The sequence below is a fragment of the Prionailurus bengalensis genome, chromosome A1 (genome assembly GCF_016509475.1).
Source record: "Prionailurus bengalensis isolate Pbe53 chromosome A1, Fcat_Pben_1.1_paternal_pri, whole genome shotgun sequence".
Classification (NCBI taxonomy): domain Eukaryota; kingdom Metazoa; phylum Chordata; class Mammalia; order Carnivora; family Felidae; genus Prionailurus; species Prionailurus bengalensis.
In genome coordinates, this window is record NC_057343.1 from 198,220,086 (window position 1) to 198,239,216 (window position 19,131).

The 19,131-nt window shown below is 36.3% G+C and overlaps 1 protein-coding gene and 1 long non-coding RNA gene across 10 annotated transcripts in view; one reads left to right on the plus strand and one right to left on the minus strand.

Moving 5' to 3' along the window:
* The window catches only part of CSNK1A1 (casein kinase 1 alpha 1), a 48,601-nt gene that overhangs the window by 19,682 nt on the left and 9,788 nt on the right, over positions 1-19,131 (plus strand). For 5 of the 9 annotated variants that reach the window (XR_006299963.1, XR_006299968.1, XM_043598185.1 and 2 more), the window contains exons 3-9: positions 914-1,040; positions 5,424-5,522; positions 7,924-8,007; positions 12,277-12,416; positions 13,795-13,873; positions 14,872-14,946; positions 18,048-18,154. Coding sequence is in view for 5 of the 9 variants with exons in the window: in XM_043598185.1 (XP_043454120.1) it covers positions 914-1,040; positions 5,424-5,522; positions 7,924-8,007; positions 12,277-12,416; positions 13,795-13,873; positions 14,872-14,946; positions 18,048-18,154 (711 nt within the window). In the remaining 4 variants the exon portion in view is untranslated. The remainder of the gene's footprint in view (positions 1-913; positions 1,041-5,423; positions 5,523-7,923; positions 8,008-12,276; positions 12,417-13,794; positions 13,874-14,871; positions 14,947-18,047; positions 18,155-19,131) is intronic. The other 4 variants (XR_006300000.1, XR_006300002.1, XM_043598189.1 and 1 more) reach the window with 1 other exon arrangement.
* Positions 1-19,131, minus strand: part of LOC122493666 — a 27,652-nt gene continuing 8,521 nt past the window's right edge. Inside the window, exons 2-4 of the long non-coding RNA XR_006300007.1 lie at positions 13,307-13,321; positions 7,316-7,321; positions 1-88 (exon numbers count right to left, since the gene is read on the minus strand). This is a non-coding gene — a long non-coding RNA (uncharacterized LOC122493666). The remainder of the gene's footprint in view (positions 89-7,315; positions 7,322-13,306; positions 13,322-19,131) is intronic.

Genomic DNA, 19,131 nt, shown 5'->3' on the forward strand with positions numbered 1-19,131 from the left:
AGTTAACATATAGTATAATACTGGTTTCAGGAGTAGAATTTAATGATTCATCACTTACATGTAATACCCAGTGCTCATTACAAGTGACCTCCATTAATACCCATCATCCGTTTATCCCATCCAACCTCAGTTATCTGTAGTTAAGGGTTTCTTATGGCTTGTCTTCCCCTCTCCCCTCTTTGCCCCCTTCCCCCATGTTCATCTGTTTTATTTCTTAAATTCTGCATATGAATGAAATCATACTTGTCTTTCTCTGAGTCATTTGCTTATTATTAGCACAGTACACTCTAACTCCGTCCACATCATTGCAAGTGGCAAGCTTTCATTCTTTTTGATGGCTGAGTAATATTCCATTGTGTGTGAGAGAGAGTGTGCATGTGTGTATATGTACATAACACACACACACACATCTTCTTTATCAGTCAGTGGACATTTGGGCTCTTTCCATAATTTGGCTATTGTTGATAATGGTGCTATAAACATTGGGGTGCAGGTGTTTCCCCCATGAATCAGTATTTTTGTGTCCTTTGGGTAAATACCTAGTTGTGCAATTGTTGGGTCATAGGGCAGTTCTATTTTTAACTTTTTGAGGAACCTAACTAGAAAAGTAAAGCCATCTTTTTTTTTTTTTTTTAAATGTTTACTTATTTTTGAGAGAGATAGCATGCACATGAAGGGGAGGGGCAGAGAGAGAGAGAAGGAGAGAGAGAAACCCAAGCAGGCTCTGCACTGCAGCCCCAATGTGGGGCTCTAACCATGAACTGCAAGATCATGACCTGAGCCATAATCAGTCACCCGGGCATCCGGAGAAGTAAAAACTATCCTATTATTCGGGCTTAAGAATTTTGAAAATTTAGTGATATTAAATGATAATCAGCTTTTCATAAAGCCCTCTCTTTTCCCCTTTTGTTAGGTGGTATGGTCAGGAAAAAGACTACAATGTGCTAGTCATGGATCTTCTCGGACCCAGCCTTGAAGACCTCTTCAATTTCTGTTCAAGAAGGTTCACAATGAAAACTGTACTTATGTTAGCTGACCAGGTATGTGAAATGTGGATGAAAATAAAAATTGAGAATACTACTATTTAACTGTAATGTAAATTTTCATAAACCAGGGTGTGTATAATCCTGTGTGTCAATCTTATGTTCAGCAAAATATATATATATATATATATAGGTTGTGCGCACTCAAGTGTACTTTTCTCTAACACAACTTAAAGATGTTTTCCTGTGGTCATAGGATAGAAATGGATTATATTCGTTTGTTATTCACCTGTAGAAAAGTACTTTTCAAGCTGTTACATCAGATGCAGTCTGTTTCAGTGTAGAATATAGCAGGTTTCTTTATAAGATTTTTGAAAGGGCTCAGTATATATGGAGGGAAATATAAATATGTAGAAGTTTTGGATAAGTGAATTGGATGTTGTACATTATGTGTGGGGCCCTTAGGAAAGCTACATATATATTTTTTTAATTTTTAATACTTTTTTTTAATGTTTATTTTTGAGAGTGAGTATGAGCAGGGGAGGGACACAGAGAGGGGGGGACAGGATCTGAAACAGGCTCTGCTGACAAGGGCTCGAGTTCACAAACCTGTGAGATCATGACCTAAGCCGAAGTTGGACACTTAACCGACTGAGCCACCCAGGCGCCCCCTGAAAGCTATAGTTTTGAGGAAAACAGTACTGAAATAATTTATGGAAGAATTTTTGACCAAGTAAATGTTTCTTGAAGTAATGAATTCTCAGCCATTGCTAGTATTTAAGCAAAACCGGGGAAATTTTGAAAATGTCATGAATTAAATTCATGCACTGGCTGAAGGTTAAATTGTTTTAAAGCCAGGGTGCCTGGGTAGCTCAGTAGATTAAGCATCCGACTTCAGCTCAGGTCATGAATGATCTCATGGTCTGGGAGTTTGAGCCCCCAAATGGGCTCTCTGCTGTCAGCACAGAGCCTGCTTTGGATCCTTTGTCTCCCACTCTGTTTGCCCCTCCACTCTGGTTCTCTCTTCTCTCAAAATACATAAACTTTGTTAAAAAAAAATATATATATAATATATATATACACATATATAGTATATATATTACATATTGTATATATATGTTATGTATGTGTAATATATATATAATATATATAAAGCCAGAACTTTTATTTTTTTGTCTTAACAAAATAAGAAAAATGATTTTAAAGAGTTTTAAGATGGGGGAATGATATCAGGAACAAGCCTTCAGGTAGTGGATAATATGGTTAAAGATGATAGGTAAATGTCAAGGAATTTGTAATTTTAAGTAGTTTTTTTAAGTTTATCTTTTTGAGAGAGAGCGCGCGTGTACACATGTAAGTAGAGGAGGGGTGGGGGTGGGGCGGGGAGAGGGAGAGAATGGAAAGCAGGCTTCAGGCTGTCAGGGGAAAGCCCAACATGGGGCTCAGTCTCAACGGAACCGTAAGATCATGGTCTGAGCCGAAATCAAGAGTTGGACGCTCAACCGACTGAGCCACCCTGGCGCCCCAAGGAACTTATGATTTTAAATTTTGGTCAAGAAACAAGGGCAGGAAAATGATGGAAATGTTTCAGGTTAAACTCAGTGCTGTGGAAGAGAATATTTTTAAAATTTAGATTGGATGTTGAAGTAAAATGAGATGGTAAGAGTATAAAACCAAAGGATTAGAAAATAGTGTTCAGTCTCTGTAATCAGCATCGACATTTCCAGTAAGGTTAACATAAAAACTGAGGGGCTCAACCAATATTAGCAAATTACATTGTTTTATTTGTGGTATGGTAAGAATTCAAACATTGAAAGGTAAAAATCCTTCTATGTTTTAAGTAACATGAGTGAATCCTAGTAAAAGAGTTTATATGCTGTAGGTTCAGTAACACAGAGGTATTCATACAGAGAACATTTATTCGGGGCTGCTGCTTTACTTAGCACTGGAGGATGCAAAGAAGAATAAGAACTCTAGTCCCTTTCTTCTAGGAGTGTAGAAGTTAGAGAAACAAAAAATACGATGTTCAAGATTTCTGTGATAGAAGTCTATATGGGGTACACTGTTAACAGAAAAAAAGTAGTTCAAGGAAGGGTGTCGTGAGAAAGCAGTGGTTTAAGGAGGTAACTGCTAAGTCTTGCTGTGTATATGATACATTAATAACACTTGAAGGTAAGTAGTTGGTGCCATTTATTATCTTTGCCGAACCTTTTCCCAACAAGTTAATGATCCTGATTTAATGATGGGTATCACTTAGTTAGGACAAATAAGTACATTAAGTGGGCTGAATGTTTTGTTTTAGTTCCGTTAATAAAGTACAAGTTGCTGCTATAACTAAAAGTACTGTTTGGACATTGTATACAGCTACTTCCTTGAGTATAAATAGTTTAAGCTAGAGATTACAAATTTGGCTTCAAGAGACACTTGTCAAGGTTCACAATCTGTATGGTAATAAAAGCTCTAGGAAAAATGGGGACAAATAAAAAATAGAATCCTGACACATACTACTGAGAAGAGCAAGAACATATGGGTAGAAAGGTAATAGTCTTTGGATATTGAAAACATTTTCAGATGCTTCTAAGTATCTTATAGACACTTAGACATATTTGATAATTTGAAAATTAAGACACAGAAGGGATTAAAAGTGATGCCATAAAGTTACAAGACAGTTTTTTTAAAATTAAAATGTATTTACATAACAAACGTAAATAAAAAGATTGTTATGTGCAAAGAATTCTTAAAATTGACAAGACTAGGACAAGCCAAAAAAATAATGGACAGAGTATAGATTGATAGTTCATAAGATAGTAAATGAGAAGACTTTTTTTTTTTTTTTAATTTTTTTTTCAACGTTTATTTATTTTTGGGACAGAGAGAGACAGAGCATGAACGGGGGAGGGGCAGAGAGAGAGGGAGACACAGAATCAGAAACAGGCTCCAGGCTCTGAGCCATCAGCCCAGAGCCCGACGCGGGGCTCGAACTCACGGACCGTGAGATCGTGACCTGGCTGAAGTCGGACGCTTAACCGACTGCGCCACCCAGGCGCCCCAATGAGAAGACTTTTAAACCAAGTGTTAGGGAAGTAGAAGTGAGGTCAATACCTGCCATTGACAGAATTTAGAAAGAATTAAAGTTTGCCAGTGGGAAGAAGAATATTCTTAAGTACTGCTGGGAAATGAATTGTTAGAGCCTGTGTTGAAAGACATTCTGATGCCACCTATCAAAATGATAGCTGCTTCAACCGACTCTCCCTACAATTAATTGTATGGGGTTTATAGTCCATAGGAATAAAAGCACCAGTAGGTAAGAATTGATTGATTGGTTTAAATCAATTGGTTTAATCAATTGGTTTGAGAGAGAGAATGAGCAGAGGAGGGGCAGGGAGAGGCGGGGACAGAGAATCCAAAGCAGGCTCTGCATGCTGACAGCACTGACCCCGACGCAGGCTCCTACTCAAAAACCATGAGATCATGACCTGAGCCGAAGTCGGGTGCTTAACTGACGGAGGCACCCAGATGCCCAGATAAGGATATATTTAAATATATTAATAGCATTATTGTTTACAGTGGGAAGATACTGGGAACAATGGAAATAATTTAAGTTGGGATGATCGGGGAGAACCTAATGCCAAAGACCTATACCGTTCAACTTGGCAGAATGTCCAAGCAATTAAGAAGAGGTTGTTGGAATGACAGGCTTCCTATTCAGTTTTTGAATGTGATTTGAATGTTATTACTGAAGTGTGGAGAAAAAACATGGGAGAGTTCAAAAAGCATCTAAGAAGTAAAACCCAGCATGTATATGTCCCCATGTGTTATGTTTATGTTGTATATGCTACTGACTTCTGGGAATGTTTGGGTTGTTTAGTTAAAAACAAGCCAACAAGAATAAAATGAATAGGATGCTCCCATTCCAATTTAAAACAGTAGCAACTTCTATCTTTCAGTTGGTCAACACCTTCTGTTCCCAATTATATGTGTGTCTTGAGTTCGTGAATGTATGTATGTTTAAGATCACAGAAATGGATAATGCCAGGCTATTCTAACATAGGTTACCTCAGGTGGCATAGAATTGGGGTGGAAAGTTGATGATTTAGCTTTTCCTAACTGAAACAATTCTAAACTTACTATTTTATAATTTAAAAATTGCAAACATCAGTTCTTTCTGTCAGGTTAGATGATTGTCATATTTATAATCGTTAATACTAGAACATGCCAAAGAATGGGGCGGGTTTATGCTTAGATATTCATCAGTCTAGAGATATATGGGGAGCCTGGTTGCCCTTTACATTTAATTTTGTCTAGCACTGTTTTTGTGAATTTAATGCCTGGGATCTTGAAAAATAATTGAGATACTGAAATAATTGAGAAATAATGTGTTGCTTTCTTTTTTCACAATTCAAATCACATGATTATCTCTCCCCCCCTCCTTTTTTCCAGATGATCAGTAGAATTGAATATGTGCATACAAAGAATTTTATACACAGAGACATTAAACCAGATAACTTCCTAATGGGTATTGGGCGTCACTGTAATAAGGTTAGTCAAATGTTCTCTGCATGAAAGAGCAAAGAGTAAAAACTCCAAGAATTGCTTTGGTAAACTTTGAATCTTTAAAAAGTCATAGGAAATTGTATTTGCTGTTGATGATTGCTTTAAAAGATTGTGCTAAAGGATAATCAGCTAACTCTTATTAACTTAGTAACTTGAAATAAATTTTCTTCCAACTTACCCAACCCAGGTTAATTATCTGTATGGAAATATAAAATTCCCAAGGGCTTTCTAATGAAATGTAATCATCTGTTATTTAACTATTCAAAAGTTGTATCTATTTTTCATTCGTTGAAATAGTAAAAAACCCCATATACATTTTTTCCTGAATGCTAAAATCAGATTTTAACCTTTGTCACTGAAGCGTGGGTTTTTGCAATATATGTGCTTGTGCCAGCGTGGGGACCACTGACCCATCTGTCACCATGGCGTTAACATTTGCTGACTGAGCATGATCATAATGAGAATTCTTCAGTCCTTGGATTTGTGTATTCAAAAGGTTAACTTTTGGGCCTGCTTCAAAAGTAGTTGACAGTTTCTTACTTGGGTGCCAAGTTGGGTGGATTCTCTACCCCTTCTCCCCCTTTTAAAGGAAAATATAGTCAAGTGAAATGAATGTTCATACAACAAAATTAGTATTCATTGGGGTCTCAGAATGGTTGAACGTATGGGGTGATTGGGTTTGAGCTAGTGACGCATGATTGCAGTTAGAAACTAATTGTGTTGAAATTTTTCTGCAATGATTAGTTTTATTGAGTGAATTGCTTTATTTATCGATTCAATGTTGAGCTCGGGCAGACAGGCAGCATTGGCAATGCACTAAGCATGTTGTGATCTGATGATCTGATAGAAATTCTCAACTTCAGGACAACATGGGGCTTTTTGGTTTTTGTGGGGGTTTTTGTTTTGTTTTTGGAAGGAAGATTCCCATTTGTTTTATTAAGTCATTAGGAAGTGTTTGGTGTTTTTTAGGTCTGGCTATAAATGTTTACCTTTGTTTGCCTGTATGAATGCCAACTTGTAGCCATTACCATTAGAACTGGTGTTATTTGCTAATGCGTGAGACATTGATGTTGGTCTGACCAAGTTTTAGGAATTTAAATTTTTTTGTAAGCTAACCTTTAAATAATGAAAGGTGTGTATATCTACATATAACTTACCTTGCCATTCCCAAATTGCATCTTTGTTTATTTTTAAATATTATGTAGCTTCTCTCTCTGAAGCATCCAGGTTCTTAATTGTTATTGTAAAACCTGGTGGTTTAATTGAAAAAAATTTTACTGGTCTTAATTTTTGGGGCATGTCTGTTAGTTTGACCCTGATCTTTGGCCATTTCCCAGCCCCCCCCCTTCCCTATTTTCTTCCTGATAAAAGACCCACTATCCTCATGTGATCTTGTGTTCTGCATGTTGACATTGCAGTACATGGTTTTTGTCTTAAAATTAAATGATGACCTAGATAATAACTCTTTGCTCCCTGCCCCCCTTTTAAAAATAGCTTTGTTAATTACATAGTTGTGTTAGGATGTCCAGTTTGCCCCATGATGAAAACCTTTTTAGGCTCTTGTGTCCTCTTTAGAGATACTAAAAAATATTGTGGAGCTGCTTGCTGTTAATAGATTCAGAGAGTCCCTAGGGTAGAAGTGCAGTGTTTCACTTAACTAAGATTCAAATTCTAAATGTTGTTCTTGAACATTTTAGATTAGTGTTTTGTTTCTGTAGTTGGTTTTTAGTGTTTTCTTTCTGTATTGTAGTTTGAAAAACATGCCAGTTTTATGAGACTGGAGTCTTTGGTTAGTTTGTTCTAGTAGTTTTCTATTCGTGGGAACAAATGGGGGGCTTTTGAGGTTGATTTTTTTTTTTTTAAGTCAAATTTCTTACTTGGAAAATTGTTCTGAATTTGATATTTAGGAGTGACCACTCCGATCTTAGTGAATTTATTCATCTCTTCCAGTAATCAGCCCTGCATGCTTATGAAAACCAATTTTGAGGTGACTAAATGCCTTCTACCTCTTCCTTACTGAAGATTTTTTTCCCCTGTACAATCTTTTTTGGGGGAAGGGCAGATTGTGGTACCAAATATTGCAGAGCCAAATTCCCCATTTTTGATGAAACTATTAAAGAGCCAAATGTCACCATTGCTATCCCTGATTCAGGCAGTGACACAATATAGTGGCATTAAAAACTTGAGTATTTTCCAGAATTCAAATGTTCTCGAGCATGTGATTCTTATTTGGAAAACTGAGAAGCTACAGTGCTTGGTGGAAGAAGGATGGCATTTGGCTACCCTGTTCTTTCTCTAATGCCTCGGTGTTGCCTGTCTGCGCCGGCCATTGTTGCAATGTAAGCAATACTGTTTGATGCACTGCCACCCTCTATTGTCTGTTTAGTGTTTAGAATCTCCAGTGGGGAAGAGGAAAAGAAGCATGACTGTTAGTACTTCTCAGGACCCATCTTTCTCAGGATTAAACCAGGTCTGAAACTGTCTCCTATTCCAACCTCAATCCCAAATTCATGTGCTTTTCTTTTTTATTGTTTTCTTTTGATTATTTTTGTTTTGTTTTAATTCTGGAGAATGTAGATCTTGCTCAAGCATCTCTTACGTTGGCATTATTCAGACATACTTGGCAAACATATAACATTACTAAGATGTTTTTTTGTGGCTTTTGCTTAAAGCTTGTAAAGTGTAGAGAAAACCTAAATGAAAACAGGATTATGTTTAGATCTGTAACATCCACATGAGGAAATGATATGTTGGTCTAGTATTGAAATTCTTTATCTAATGGTAAACTTGAGCTAGACTTTAGTTTTTAAGAATGTATTTGGAGTTGCAGAACTTTTAATGCATGAAATATATCTAAATTCAGTTGCATCAGTGCTGTATGATGAATATATTCTGCCTCAATTCTCTTCCCCTTCCCTAGTGAACTTCAGGTAAGTGTAGACCAGATTTCAGATCTAGTGTGTCTAGAATTGATTTTACCTAAATATGTGAATTCTCCGACTTCAGCCAAATGGCATTAAATGCTCAAAGAGCATCATGTGCTCTGGAACTAGGAGACATTGCAGTCTAACAATGTAACAGTAACATAATTGAAGCACTTAGCAAACAATTACCATTAATAACATGCAAGATAAATTAATGCATAACCTGATGATTGAGTGTTTGACAGGCTAAGTAATAAACACCCCAGTACTTTTCTTAAAAAAATTTTTTTATGTAAGTGGAAGTCTCCACTTCTTTTTTTCATAGAAGTTGGCCAACTTTGTTAAGCTCTTGAGCAAAGAAGTGAATGTTAATCAGTCAATTTAGTATACACTGAGAAGGAAGTATTGGCATGAGTAATCAAAAAAGATAAGTTGAATTTGGTATAGTTTCAAAGTATGTTCCATACTTTGTACCACATGCATCATCTGAGTAATCATTTAATCCTTCTCTGTACTGCCCAGCATTATTCCAGGGATCATCTTCTGCTGTTACTGGTTTCTGAAACTCAAACTTATTTTTATTCACGGAGAAATAGTAACTGTTGTGACTAGATCTGAGGTGGGGAGAGAGAGAGGATGGTGGGTAATTAGGCACTTTGTAAAGCATCTAGTTCCCCATTTTTGCTTATCCATTCATTCACACGACTTCTATTTTATAACATAATCATTTAGTAACTTCCATAAAATGACATTGAATCGATTATATTTTCTACATACAGATTAGCTGGGTTGTGAGGAAAAGTGATCCTGTGAATGTTTTGAAAGGGCAAGGAAATGTGACCCTCGTTAGGTGAAAAATTGCCAGATTAAACTAAAAACTAAAATTATCGATAGTGTTTCTAAAAACACCTCTGCTAAAATAAAATGCACCTCTGCTGAATGAAGTTATCCCACTATGCCCAACATTAATTCACTCCCACATGCCTTTGAAGAATAGACTGCATTCTGTAAAACAGGCACAAATTTTACTTAGAACACAAAATAAAAATTCACAGAAAAGCAGCTTGACCCACCAGAGAAATTAGACTTCTTTTGCATATGCAAATGTATAAAAATATATTATCTTATGACTTACTGAACATTGACTTTTCCTTGTTTGGTTCTCCCTTTACATATTTGCGGCTGTTTGGTTGTATCCTTGGAAACATGGTGTCACGTAAACACTTCCATTTTGTGTATATTCATTTTTTAAATTCAAAGCAGAGAACTACTAAAGAAGCTTGATAGGTACCAGAAGATCATGAACTACCAAGAGATTAAAAAATTTTTTTTATGTTAAGTAGCTTTCTTTTTCAGTTATTTGTTCTTACTTTCACCTTTGCTTAGCAGTGAAATTATTTTTCCTGACTTACTTTCAGTTTTTATAAGAGGAGAAAATTTAAGTTGTTTTATTTCCTTTGTAGTTTTTTGTTTTGATATTAAAGATTGAAATATTTGAGAAGACAGTGTTTGTATTTATTTTTTGTTTTCTAAAACTACATTTCATCCTTTAGCATTGTGGAAAGAAAGAACACTAGAGAACATTGAGCTTTCATGGAACAATCTTTTAAAAAGTTGTGAGAAAATGTCTGGTCATTGAGTTGCAAATGGAGCAACTGAATGTAGACTTGGACATGAAGGACACTATCAGATCTAATTTGTCAGAGTTATTCTTATTTTCTCCTCCATTTTGAAGTACTAAAAGAAGCAATCCTAGGAAATGTCCTTTAGAGGAGAGTCTTTGTCTTAATTGCCTTTTGTTTAAAACTCACGTAATTCTTATGGGCATTTAAAAAAATACTGTGAAGCTGGATGTCTTTTTGTGTTTGTTTTTGCCTTGTTTTCTTTTCAGTGTGAATCTGCAGAACTTAAGTCATGCTTTTTGGTTTGCTTAACAGAAATGTATTTTGCTTATTTTAATATTTGTGTACTGAACCCATTCTCATATCAAGAGAAAAGTAGGAGTGTGAGCTTTATTTCTCTTTGTGTGTTCTAAGACTTTCTCTTGGTCGTATAATAATGCGATTGCCGAGGAAGTGAATTTAATCTTACTAGATAGGTCTCATGATCCAGTTAAATTTTACTAAAAATTTGCTCTTCATTCTTTCATAGTAGACCAGGGGAAAATAGGTATGTCCTTGTTACCTTGGTGACAATAAGCTCAAACCTCAATGTCTTTTCCCATCCAGTGTATAAAAAAGGCCTGCCTTTTTTTTTTTTTTAAAGATTTTTCTTAAAGTAATATCTACCCCCAACGTGGGACTCGAACTCAAAACCCCAAGGTTACAAGTTGCATGCTCCACCAACTGAGCCAGCCAGGTGCCCTTCCATAGAAGTGTTTTTTACCCTCCTAAGAGAGGCACTTGATCAGATTTTTTTTTCACCCAAATCAATCACTTTATTTTTTGTTTGTTTTTAATTTTTTTTAATGTTTATTTATTTTTGAGAGAGAGACAGAGCATGAGTGGGAGAGGGGCAAAGAGAGAGGGAGACAGAATCTAATCTGAAGCAGGCTCCAGGCTCTGAGCTGTCAACCCAGAGCCCGACGTGGGGCTCCAACTCACAAACCATGAGATCATGACCTGAGCTGAAGTGAGATGTTTAACCAACTGAGCCACGCAGGCCCCCTCAATTACTTTATTCTTACACACACCCTAAGAGGCTAGGTGATGGGTTTCTTAGGATGTCATAGATTGTAAACTGGACAGAAGGGAGCCAAAGTCTGCCTAATGGAAAGAAAAACTAGAAAACGTAGGCACAACTAGGGAAAAAAAGGTCTAGGGCTAGGTACTAAAAGGGCACCTAGACCTGCCTGTTGGATAATCTTTGTAGACATAACTTTAATAAGAGAATTTATGATAAAGACTAAAATTTGAAATAAAGATTATTTATTTTGCTTTAGAAGGTACGTAAATAAATACTGGATTTTTTTTTCTTTTTTGTCAAAAATAGGGGTTTTTTTTCCTTCAAAAATTAGCTACATTAGAAACATATCTTACTCCCATGTGTCCCATATAAACATGATAGCACTAAACATTATTTTGTTCTAAAATACTAGTCTTGTTTTTAGTTAGCTCCTTTAAACTGCTAATTGTAAGTTATCTTGGTGTAAATAGATACTAAGTGCTTTTTTTAAGATTTTAGATCCATATTTATATTTCCCAGAAGTTTAACCTGATGAATGGATAAATATCAGTGGGAAGCAGTAGAATGTAATGCATGCTTGTTTTAAAAATGCTTATTTTTTTTGTTAATAAAAATATTGGTTTTGTTGTCAATATCAAACTTTTCCAAGTTGTCTTATTTTAGATAATGAACATTCTGTTGCTATACTGAAGGAAGAATAGCCTTTGCAAAATGGAAGAATTCCAGATAGCTTACGTTCAGTTTTTGAAACCTCATGCTTGTTTACCAACAGTAACAGGATGTCAGGTTTCATTATGGCACACAGCACGCTTTTCAACTCTGCTATGAAGCATGTATATATTTCTTCACTACTTTTCTAAAGACAGGCTCCCGAGTATGTAATAAACTGGGCCTGTGAAGTTGGTTCAGCTGACAAGGATCAACCATTTAACTGTATTTGCTTTAACTTGATTTATTGATGAGAACTAGAAAAAACTTACTGGAATGTTAAGTTTGTTCATTATCTGTTTCGCTTACGATACTTTATTTTGATATAATTGAACAAGATAGAATAGATGCTGTTGAATGAGTAAGCAGCAGTTCAACTGAGCAAGGTTGGAAACCTAATATCCCTTTATTTTCTTTTAAAGTTATTCCTTATTGATTTTGGTTTGGCCAAAAAGTACAGAGACAACAGGACAAGGCAACACATACCATACAGAGAAGATAAAAATCTCACTGGCACCGCCCGATATGCTAGCATCAATGCACATCTCGGTATTGAACAGAGGTAAGTTTGAAAAATGAATGTGTTTCTCAGATCCATAGCAAAAGCCACTAATGGGTTTTGGAAATATTTTAACTAGTTTCTTATGATGCCTAAAGATGTCTCTTGGCTGAAGATTTGAAGGACGCTTATTAATTCTTTTACCTGTTGAGCTTTAGTCAGTGCTGTGATGCCAGTTAAACGAGAGACCTTTTGTTTCTTTGTTGAAGGTTGTCTCTTGGGGAGAAAATACTCCGTGATGGAAAATTAGAAGCATAAATGTAATTTTATCTTGATGTTTGTTTGTTTACTTGCAACTGAAGACAGTAGTACTTATTTTCTTCATGCTGATCTTGAATTTTTATATTTTAGTGATGCAAGTTGAGTTTGGAAAATAATGTTTTAGTTATTTAGTTTTACAAGGAAAATGTTACCTGAGTCCTAATGAACTAAGAGGGGGTTGGTGGGCCGTCTCATGTTCTGCTTTTCACTCCTACATAAATTAATAGGATCTGATTTGAAGTAAACATTGTCATGATCTCGGTGCTTTTTCTATTTCTTCTATCTTCTATTTTTTTCTGGTCTTTCATCTTCCCTTCCTCTTTTATCGATCAATTTTTATTCCTTAAAACAAGCATAGAAATGATAAATGATATGCTTCTAGGTTCGGGAACCTCAAGAGAAGGATCTTAAGCTTAGGAAATGTTCAGTGTGTATGTATATATATATATTCACATGCATCATTAATTGGCTTTAAAATGTTAATTGGGGAGCTTGGGTGGCTCAGTCAGTTAAGCATCTGACTCTTGATTTTGGCCCCGGTCATGATCTCATGGTTCATAAGTTTGAGCCCCATCACCACGCTGTTGGTGCGCAAGGAACCTGTTTGGGATTCCCTCTCTCTTTGCCCCTACTCTGCTGTGTTCTCTCTCTGTCTCTCTCTCTCTCTCTCTGTCTCTCTCTCTCTCTGTCTCTCTGTGTGTGTGTGTGTGTGTGTGTGTGTCTCAAAAATAAACTTAAAAAAATGAAATGCTAATTTATTTCAGCATCCCCCAAGTTAGTTTTTAGGAGCTTCTGCAAAACTTAAAAGTGTCCTGCTACTTTGTACTTTGTTCTATCTTCTTCATTAACCTCATTTAGAAAGTTGTCTCGCTAAATCCTTTTTGCTCTTTAGAAATTAAATTGCAGGACTGTGTTGGATTTTATAATTTTGTATTCTGTGAGAAAATTTTGTTTAGAAGTAACTCGTTATGAACTTTCTTATTACTCTAAGTACCTTCTTTCACAAGCCACCAAATTGCTCTTTCTCTTCGCTTGGGAAAACTTCTTGTGTACCTGGCTTTTTTTTTCCAGATGCTTTCCATAATAATTCCAGCTCGTAAATTTACATTTTCTTTTCTAGTCGCCGAGATGACATGGAATCATTAGGATATGTTTTGATGTATTTTAATAGAACCAGCCTGCCCTGGCAAGGACTAAAGGTAAACCAGACTTCCATTACCAGTCTTTTTGTTTTGTTTTAAGAATAAAAATACACATTGGAGATGAACTTTAAGGTCCCTTTGAAACCTAAAGCTTTCTGAGAGTGAATTAACTTTATTTTAACCTTTTATTGGGAGAATAAAATCTGATCGCTTCAGCAAGAATTAATAGAATCCCATTGTCAGGCCTGAAGAACAATTTCCTTTGGGACAGTAAGCAGATACCACTGGTAACCAGTAGCTTTATCCGAATGGAAATTGACGTGGGCTAATTAAAGGTGGAGGCTTTCTGATTTTGATGTGTTGCCAGTGTGTTGAAAAGGAAGACTTTTATGTGTAGTAAAACTGGTTCGTCTAGTAATACTACTAGCTATATTATTTAATTATCCTAACATTTGCTCCTATTAATTAGGAGTTTCACCTTGATTTTTGTGAGTGTCTGTTAATGATAAAATCACTGTGTCCTAGAATTTAATGGCTATTCTGATACTTTATTGTTCCTTTAAAGGAAAATGGTCCCTGTGTTTATTTAGCATCTGTGAATTAGATAAATTGCTCAGTGCTTGTGTGGATAGCTCTATCAAAAATGAGTCAATTTTACACTGGAGAAGTATTTTGACATAACGTAACTTACTAATGTTACTAAATGATGAGCGCTTTTGTTGGTATTGAGCTGCCTTTACTTTTGCCCTTGTGTTGACTATTGATTATGAAAACACATTTCAGATTTGACTTCACCCATTTTTACTTAAATCATGTTCCTATTAGACTTACCCTTTCCTAATAGCTAAAAATGTTCTTGAGGTAGAAACACCGGTAAAGAGCTATGAGTTTGGGTGGGGGTTGGGTATGTTTTATTTACTTTGATTTGGTTTTAATTCTAAGGTATGATTTCTCCTGAATCTCATGTTGACATTTATGTCTAGTGGGTTAAACTAACACGGTTCTTCTCGATAGTATTGACTATGTCTATGTGGTTTGATTCTTATTTTCCACAGGCTGCGACAAAAAAGCAAAAATATGAAAAGATAAGTGAAAAGAAGATGTCCACTCCTGTTGAAGTTTTATGTAAGGCAAGTGTGCTTGAGGCCTTTTTTTTTTTTTTTTTTTTTTTAAAATAATAAATAATCCAAGAAGAGGGAGCATTTTATTTGCCTGTCCTGGAACTTAAACATCCTATGAGGTAGCTAGCTACTACCGTTTTTAATTTACTTTTTGATGATTCTAAGTATCTTTAAGAGTAGCTTGAATATATGAACCATTTTATTTTTTAAAAATGTCTACTTATTTTGAGAGATTGGAAGAGGGAGAATCCCACGCAAGCTCCACACTAAGTACAGAGCCCTATGCGGGACTCCATCCCGCAACCTCAAGATCACAACCCAAGCTGATACCCAAGCTTAACTAGCTAAGCCATCCAGGCATCCCTTTAGGAATCATTTCAAATAAATATTTTATGTTTCTCATTTGTTTGGGTTCTGTAATCTGTTAAAAACTAGAGGGGGAAACAAAGGGCATGTAAAGTTGTCTAGTGGAACCTCACTAGTTCGTGAGAGAATAAATATTCTCATCCCTAAACTGGTGCCAGAAAATAATGGATATCGGCAGTTGGCAGGCATATCAAGCAGTAGGGAGACAAAGGCATATCACAGTATTCCAAAAATAGCCAGTGGTGGACAATATAGGCGACAGTTGGAATCAGGCTCATTTCTCTTAAATCTCAAGCTTTGTAGAGAAGCCTAGGAGTTGAGAATGGAGAGCTGTCGGTTTCATGTTGGATAACCGTGGTCTCTTACATAGAAAGAAAACCACCTGGTCATCTTTGAGACAACAGTGGCGTAACCGACATAATTAGAAGACCGTATATAATTATATAGTTGGGTGTTGGGAAGTCAACATGGAGTTGAAATAGTACTTTGTGGAAGGGGGAAAGTGGTGTTTTTATGTCTCCCTATCCGCAAATTTCCTTTTTCCTTCTCCAGATCTACAGTTAAAGGAGGGATTGGGGTGGGTAAGAGACTATGTTCTTTTCTGAGATTCGGGATTTGTTTTAAATTAATAAATATATTGTAGGTCCATGAATAAAATGTTCTTGTCTTAATGGTGCCCCCAGATAACTTTTTTTTGTTTTAAGTTTGTTTTTGAGAGGGAGACAAAAGAATCCCAAGCAGGCTCCGTGCTGTCAGGGCAGAGCCTGATGCAGGGCTTGATCTCACGGACCATGAGATCATGACCTAAGCCAAGATCAAGAATCAGATGGATGCTTAACCCTGAGTCACCCAGGCGCACTCTCCCCTCCCCCCCCCAACTTTAAAATCTGTATACTTCAGGAAGCAAAACATATTTTCTGTACACTACTATTTCTGTGCAGCAGAATGATTCATTTGGCTTACCGGGAAAGTCAGCCATGTTTCAGGAAGAGAAAGGGAGTGTTAGCACATCGTCTGCTTCTGGGTTACGTATAATTTTGATCTAGAAATTGTGAACTAGGTCTCACTTTCTGGATTAGCCACATATAATTGTCAGGGTGCAGTGAACACAGAGTATTAGTATTATTAAAAAGTAGTGAGATTGTTTTCAGTCTTGTTACAGTGGTAACTACTTCATATCTGTATTAGTTACGGCATTGGTAGTTTTCTTTTGTGAAGGTTTTGCCTGCTGTCATAAGATAGCAGTGCATGAAGAACAACAACTTCTGGTTGTTTAGCTCTATTTGGAATACATAAATGCAGGCTCATCTGGTATGTGCTGTTTAATGTCTTGTTAAGAATTTAAATAAAATGTATAATATACTGATTAGTTTCAGCTGTCCATTCTCGAACAGTGAAATAATATAAGAATGAAAGCTGTTTACATAAATGCAGTCAATAAAGATGAATGTTACAGGTATATCCATTTTATCCTACCTTAGTTTTCTGGATACGAGAAATTTCTCAAAATTGGAAGGTTGTGGGAAGAGACTGTCTCTTTTAACGTAAAGCTCTTCACATACATTTGAGGGGAAGGATGCAGGGATTTTTGTTTTAATATTTTGCATTTCTACATTGGTGATGGCAAAATCTTTTTGGTGATTAATATCTATAGGCTCAGGGACGCCTGGGTGGCTCAATCGGTTAAGCATCAGACTACAGCCCAGGTCACAATCTCATGGTTTGTGGCTTCAAGACCCACACTGGGCTCTGTGCAGATAGCTCACAGCCTGGAGCTGTTTCTGATTGCATCTCCCTCCCTCTCTCTCTCTCTCTCTCTCTCTCTCTCTCTCTCTCTCTCTCTCTCTCTGCCCCTCCCTCCCTCCCTCTCAAAAATCAGTAAACAACAACAACAACAACAAATACAGGCTTAGAGATGTTTATATACATTTTGGAGAATCTTTCCTAAGAAACTGAAAATGGAAAAAGTTTATGCCCACAGGTGTTCTTACTAGTATTGTTTAGAAAAGAGAAAGATTTTAATTGCCTAAATGGCCAGTTACAGGGAACTAGTTAAGTATGATGTATTCACTCGTTTGGATATTGTACAGCCATTCAGAAGCTTATGAAGAGGTTGGAAAATGACACAGAAAGATACTTGGAATATAATGTTGGTGGCAAAACAGTAATATGTAAATTATGTAAATAAAATAACAGTTGTGGAAAAAAGAAAAGGCAATCCCAGTCTTCGTAGGACAAAGCATTGGATTGATCCGTATCACAATAGTGGTTGCTTTGTATGATTGCACTCTCGGTGATTTTACTTTTCTGTTTATGTAAGTATATTCTAGTACAAAAAAGAAAGTAATTTCAGAGTCTGAGAGAAAGTGCCTGTTCACTGTGCCTTTGTGGCAAATAACATTACCGGCCTCGATTTTGTCATTTGTTCATTGTTTTCCATTGAGTTGTTAGACGTTGATAAAGTAATAAATTAACAAGTGGGTTCTCCAAGTTATTTAAGGACATAATACTGTAGGGAAAGGAACCATATTTTCTCTGTACATGATGAAGTGGTCAGAACAATGAAATTTTATTAAATTTATGAGGATACCAAGTCATATTAGTTGCGTTCTCAGATCTTATGGCAAAGTAGTAGTAAAGCACTGTCCTCAAAAACAAGTTTTACTTGCATTTTTAAATGCATTTATTTTTCTGTCTTAAATAAGTTGTTTTTTTACTTTGTGTTTTAACTCTTGAACTTGTAGGGGTTTCCTGCAGAATTTGCCATGTACTTAAACTATTGTCGTGGGCTGCGCTTTGAGGAAGCCCCGGATTACATGTATCTGAGGCAGCTATTCCGCATTCTTTTCAGGTCAGTTTTTAAGGTGTTTTTAAGACTAGTGACTCCAGGGAAGGAAATTAATCAAATCCACCCAAGACATGTGTTCTGACAAGTAGCAAAATAAAGTGACTCTAACCAATATGAATAAAATATTAAGAAATTTGAGTTCATTTGGCATGTTTCCATTGTGATGCAAACGTGCTTGAAATTATTTTAGCTTGGGATGGAGAAACAGTTGACTCAAACTCAAAGAATCTAATCTTTCCATGATAATGGTAACTCATGTTGCAATTCAAGTGACTGTTGGTGGTCCTTGGAACACTAACTTTGCTATGGAACCCTATTTAATATCAAAATTAACAGCAATTTACATACGAGATAGTTAGGGGGTGTGTGATGGTGTGGGACCAGGCCTCATACTCTAGGGTTCCCTGGTGCAACCCAGAAATGGTCTTGAGCGGATGGGGGAGGGAGATAGAGTGCATGTGGCTGGAAATCTTAGTTGGAAGAGAAGAAGAATTGGGGTAATTCTCTAAGTCCAGGAAAGTCTACTTTCCAAGCCACCAGCATACACATCTACACACACACGCGCACACACACACACACACCCACCAAGCTTACATTCTCATACCTACTCTGATTTGTTCTTAGAAGGTGCTTCCTATTTGGATGTTTCCCTAGATAATTGATAGCTTGAGTGCTGTTCATTACCACTCCCCTGCCTCTTTCAAGAAAGTTTAAAAGTCAGCTTCTTTTTGAAAAAGATTTATTCTTATTGAATACATCAGACTGAAGTGTGGTGACATCATTTTCCTTCAGTTGTGACTTGTAAGAAGTGGAACTGAAGAGTTAAAAAGTCATGTATATGGAAAGAATTCTTTTAGGAGCTACCATAATTAGAGAAAATACTACCATTTTTCTAAAAAGTGCCCTCCCTGTTTTGCAGGTTCAGTAGAGTGTTTAGCCAGACTCTATTATTAAAGGATTAACACATCATTTTCTGTTTT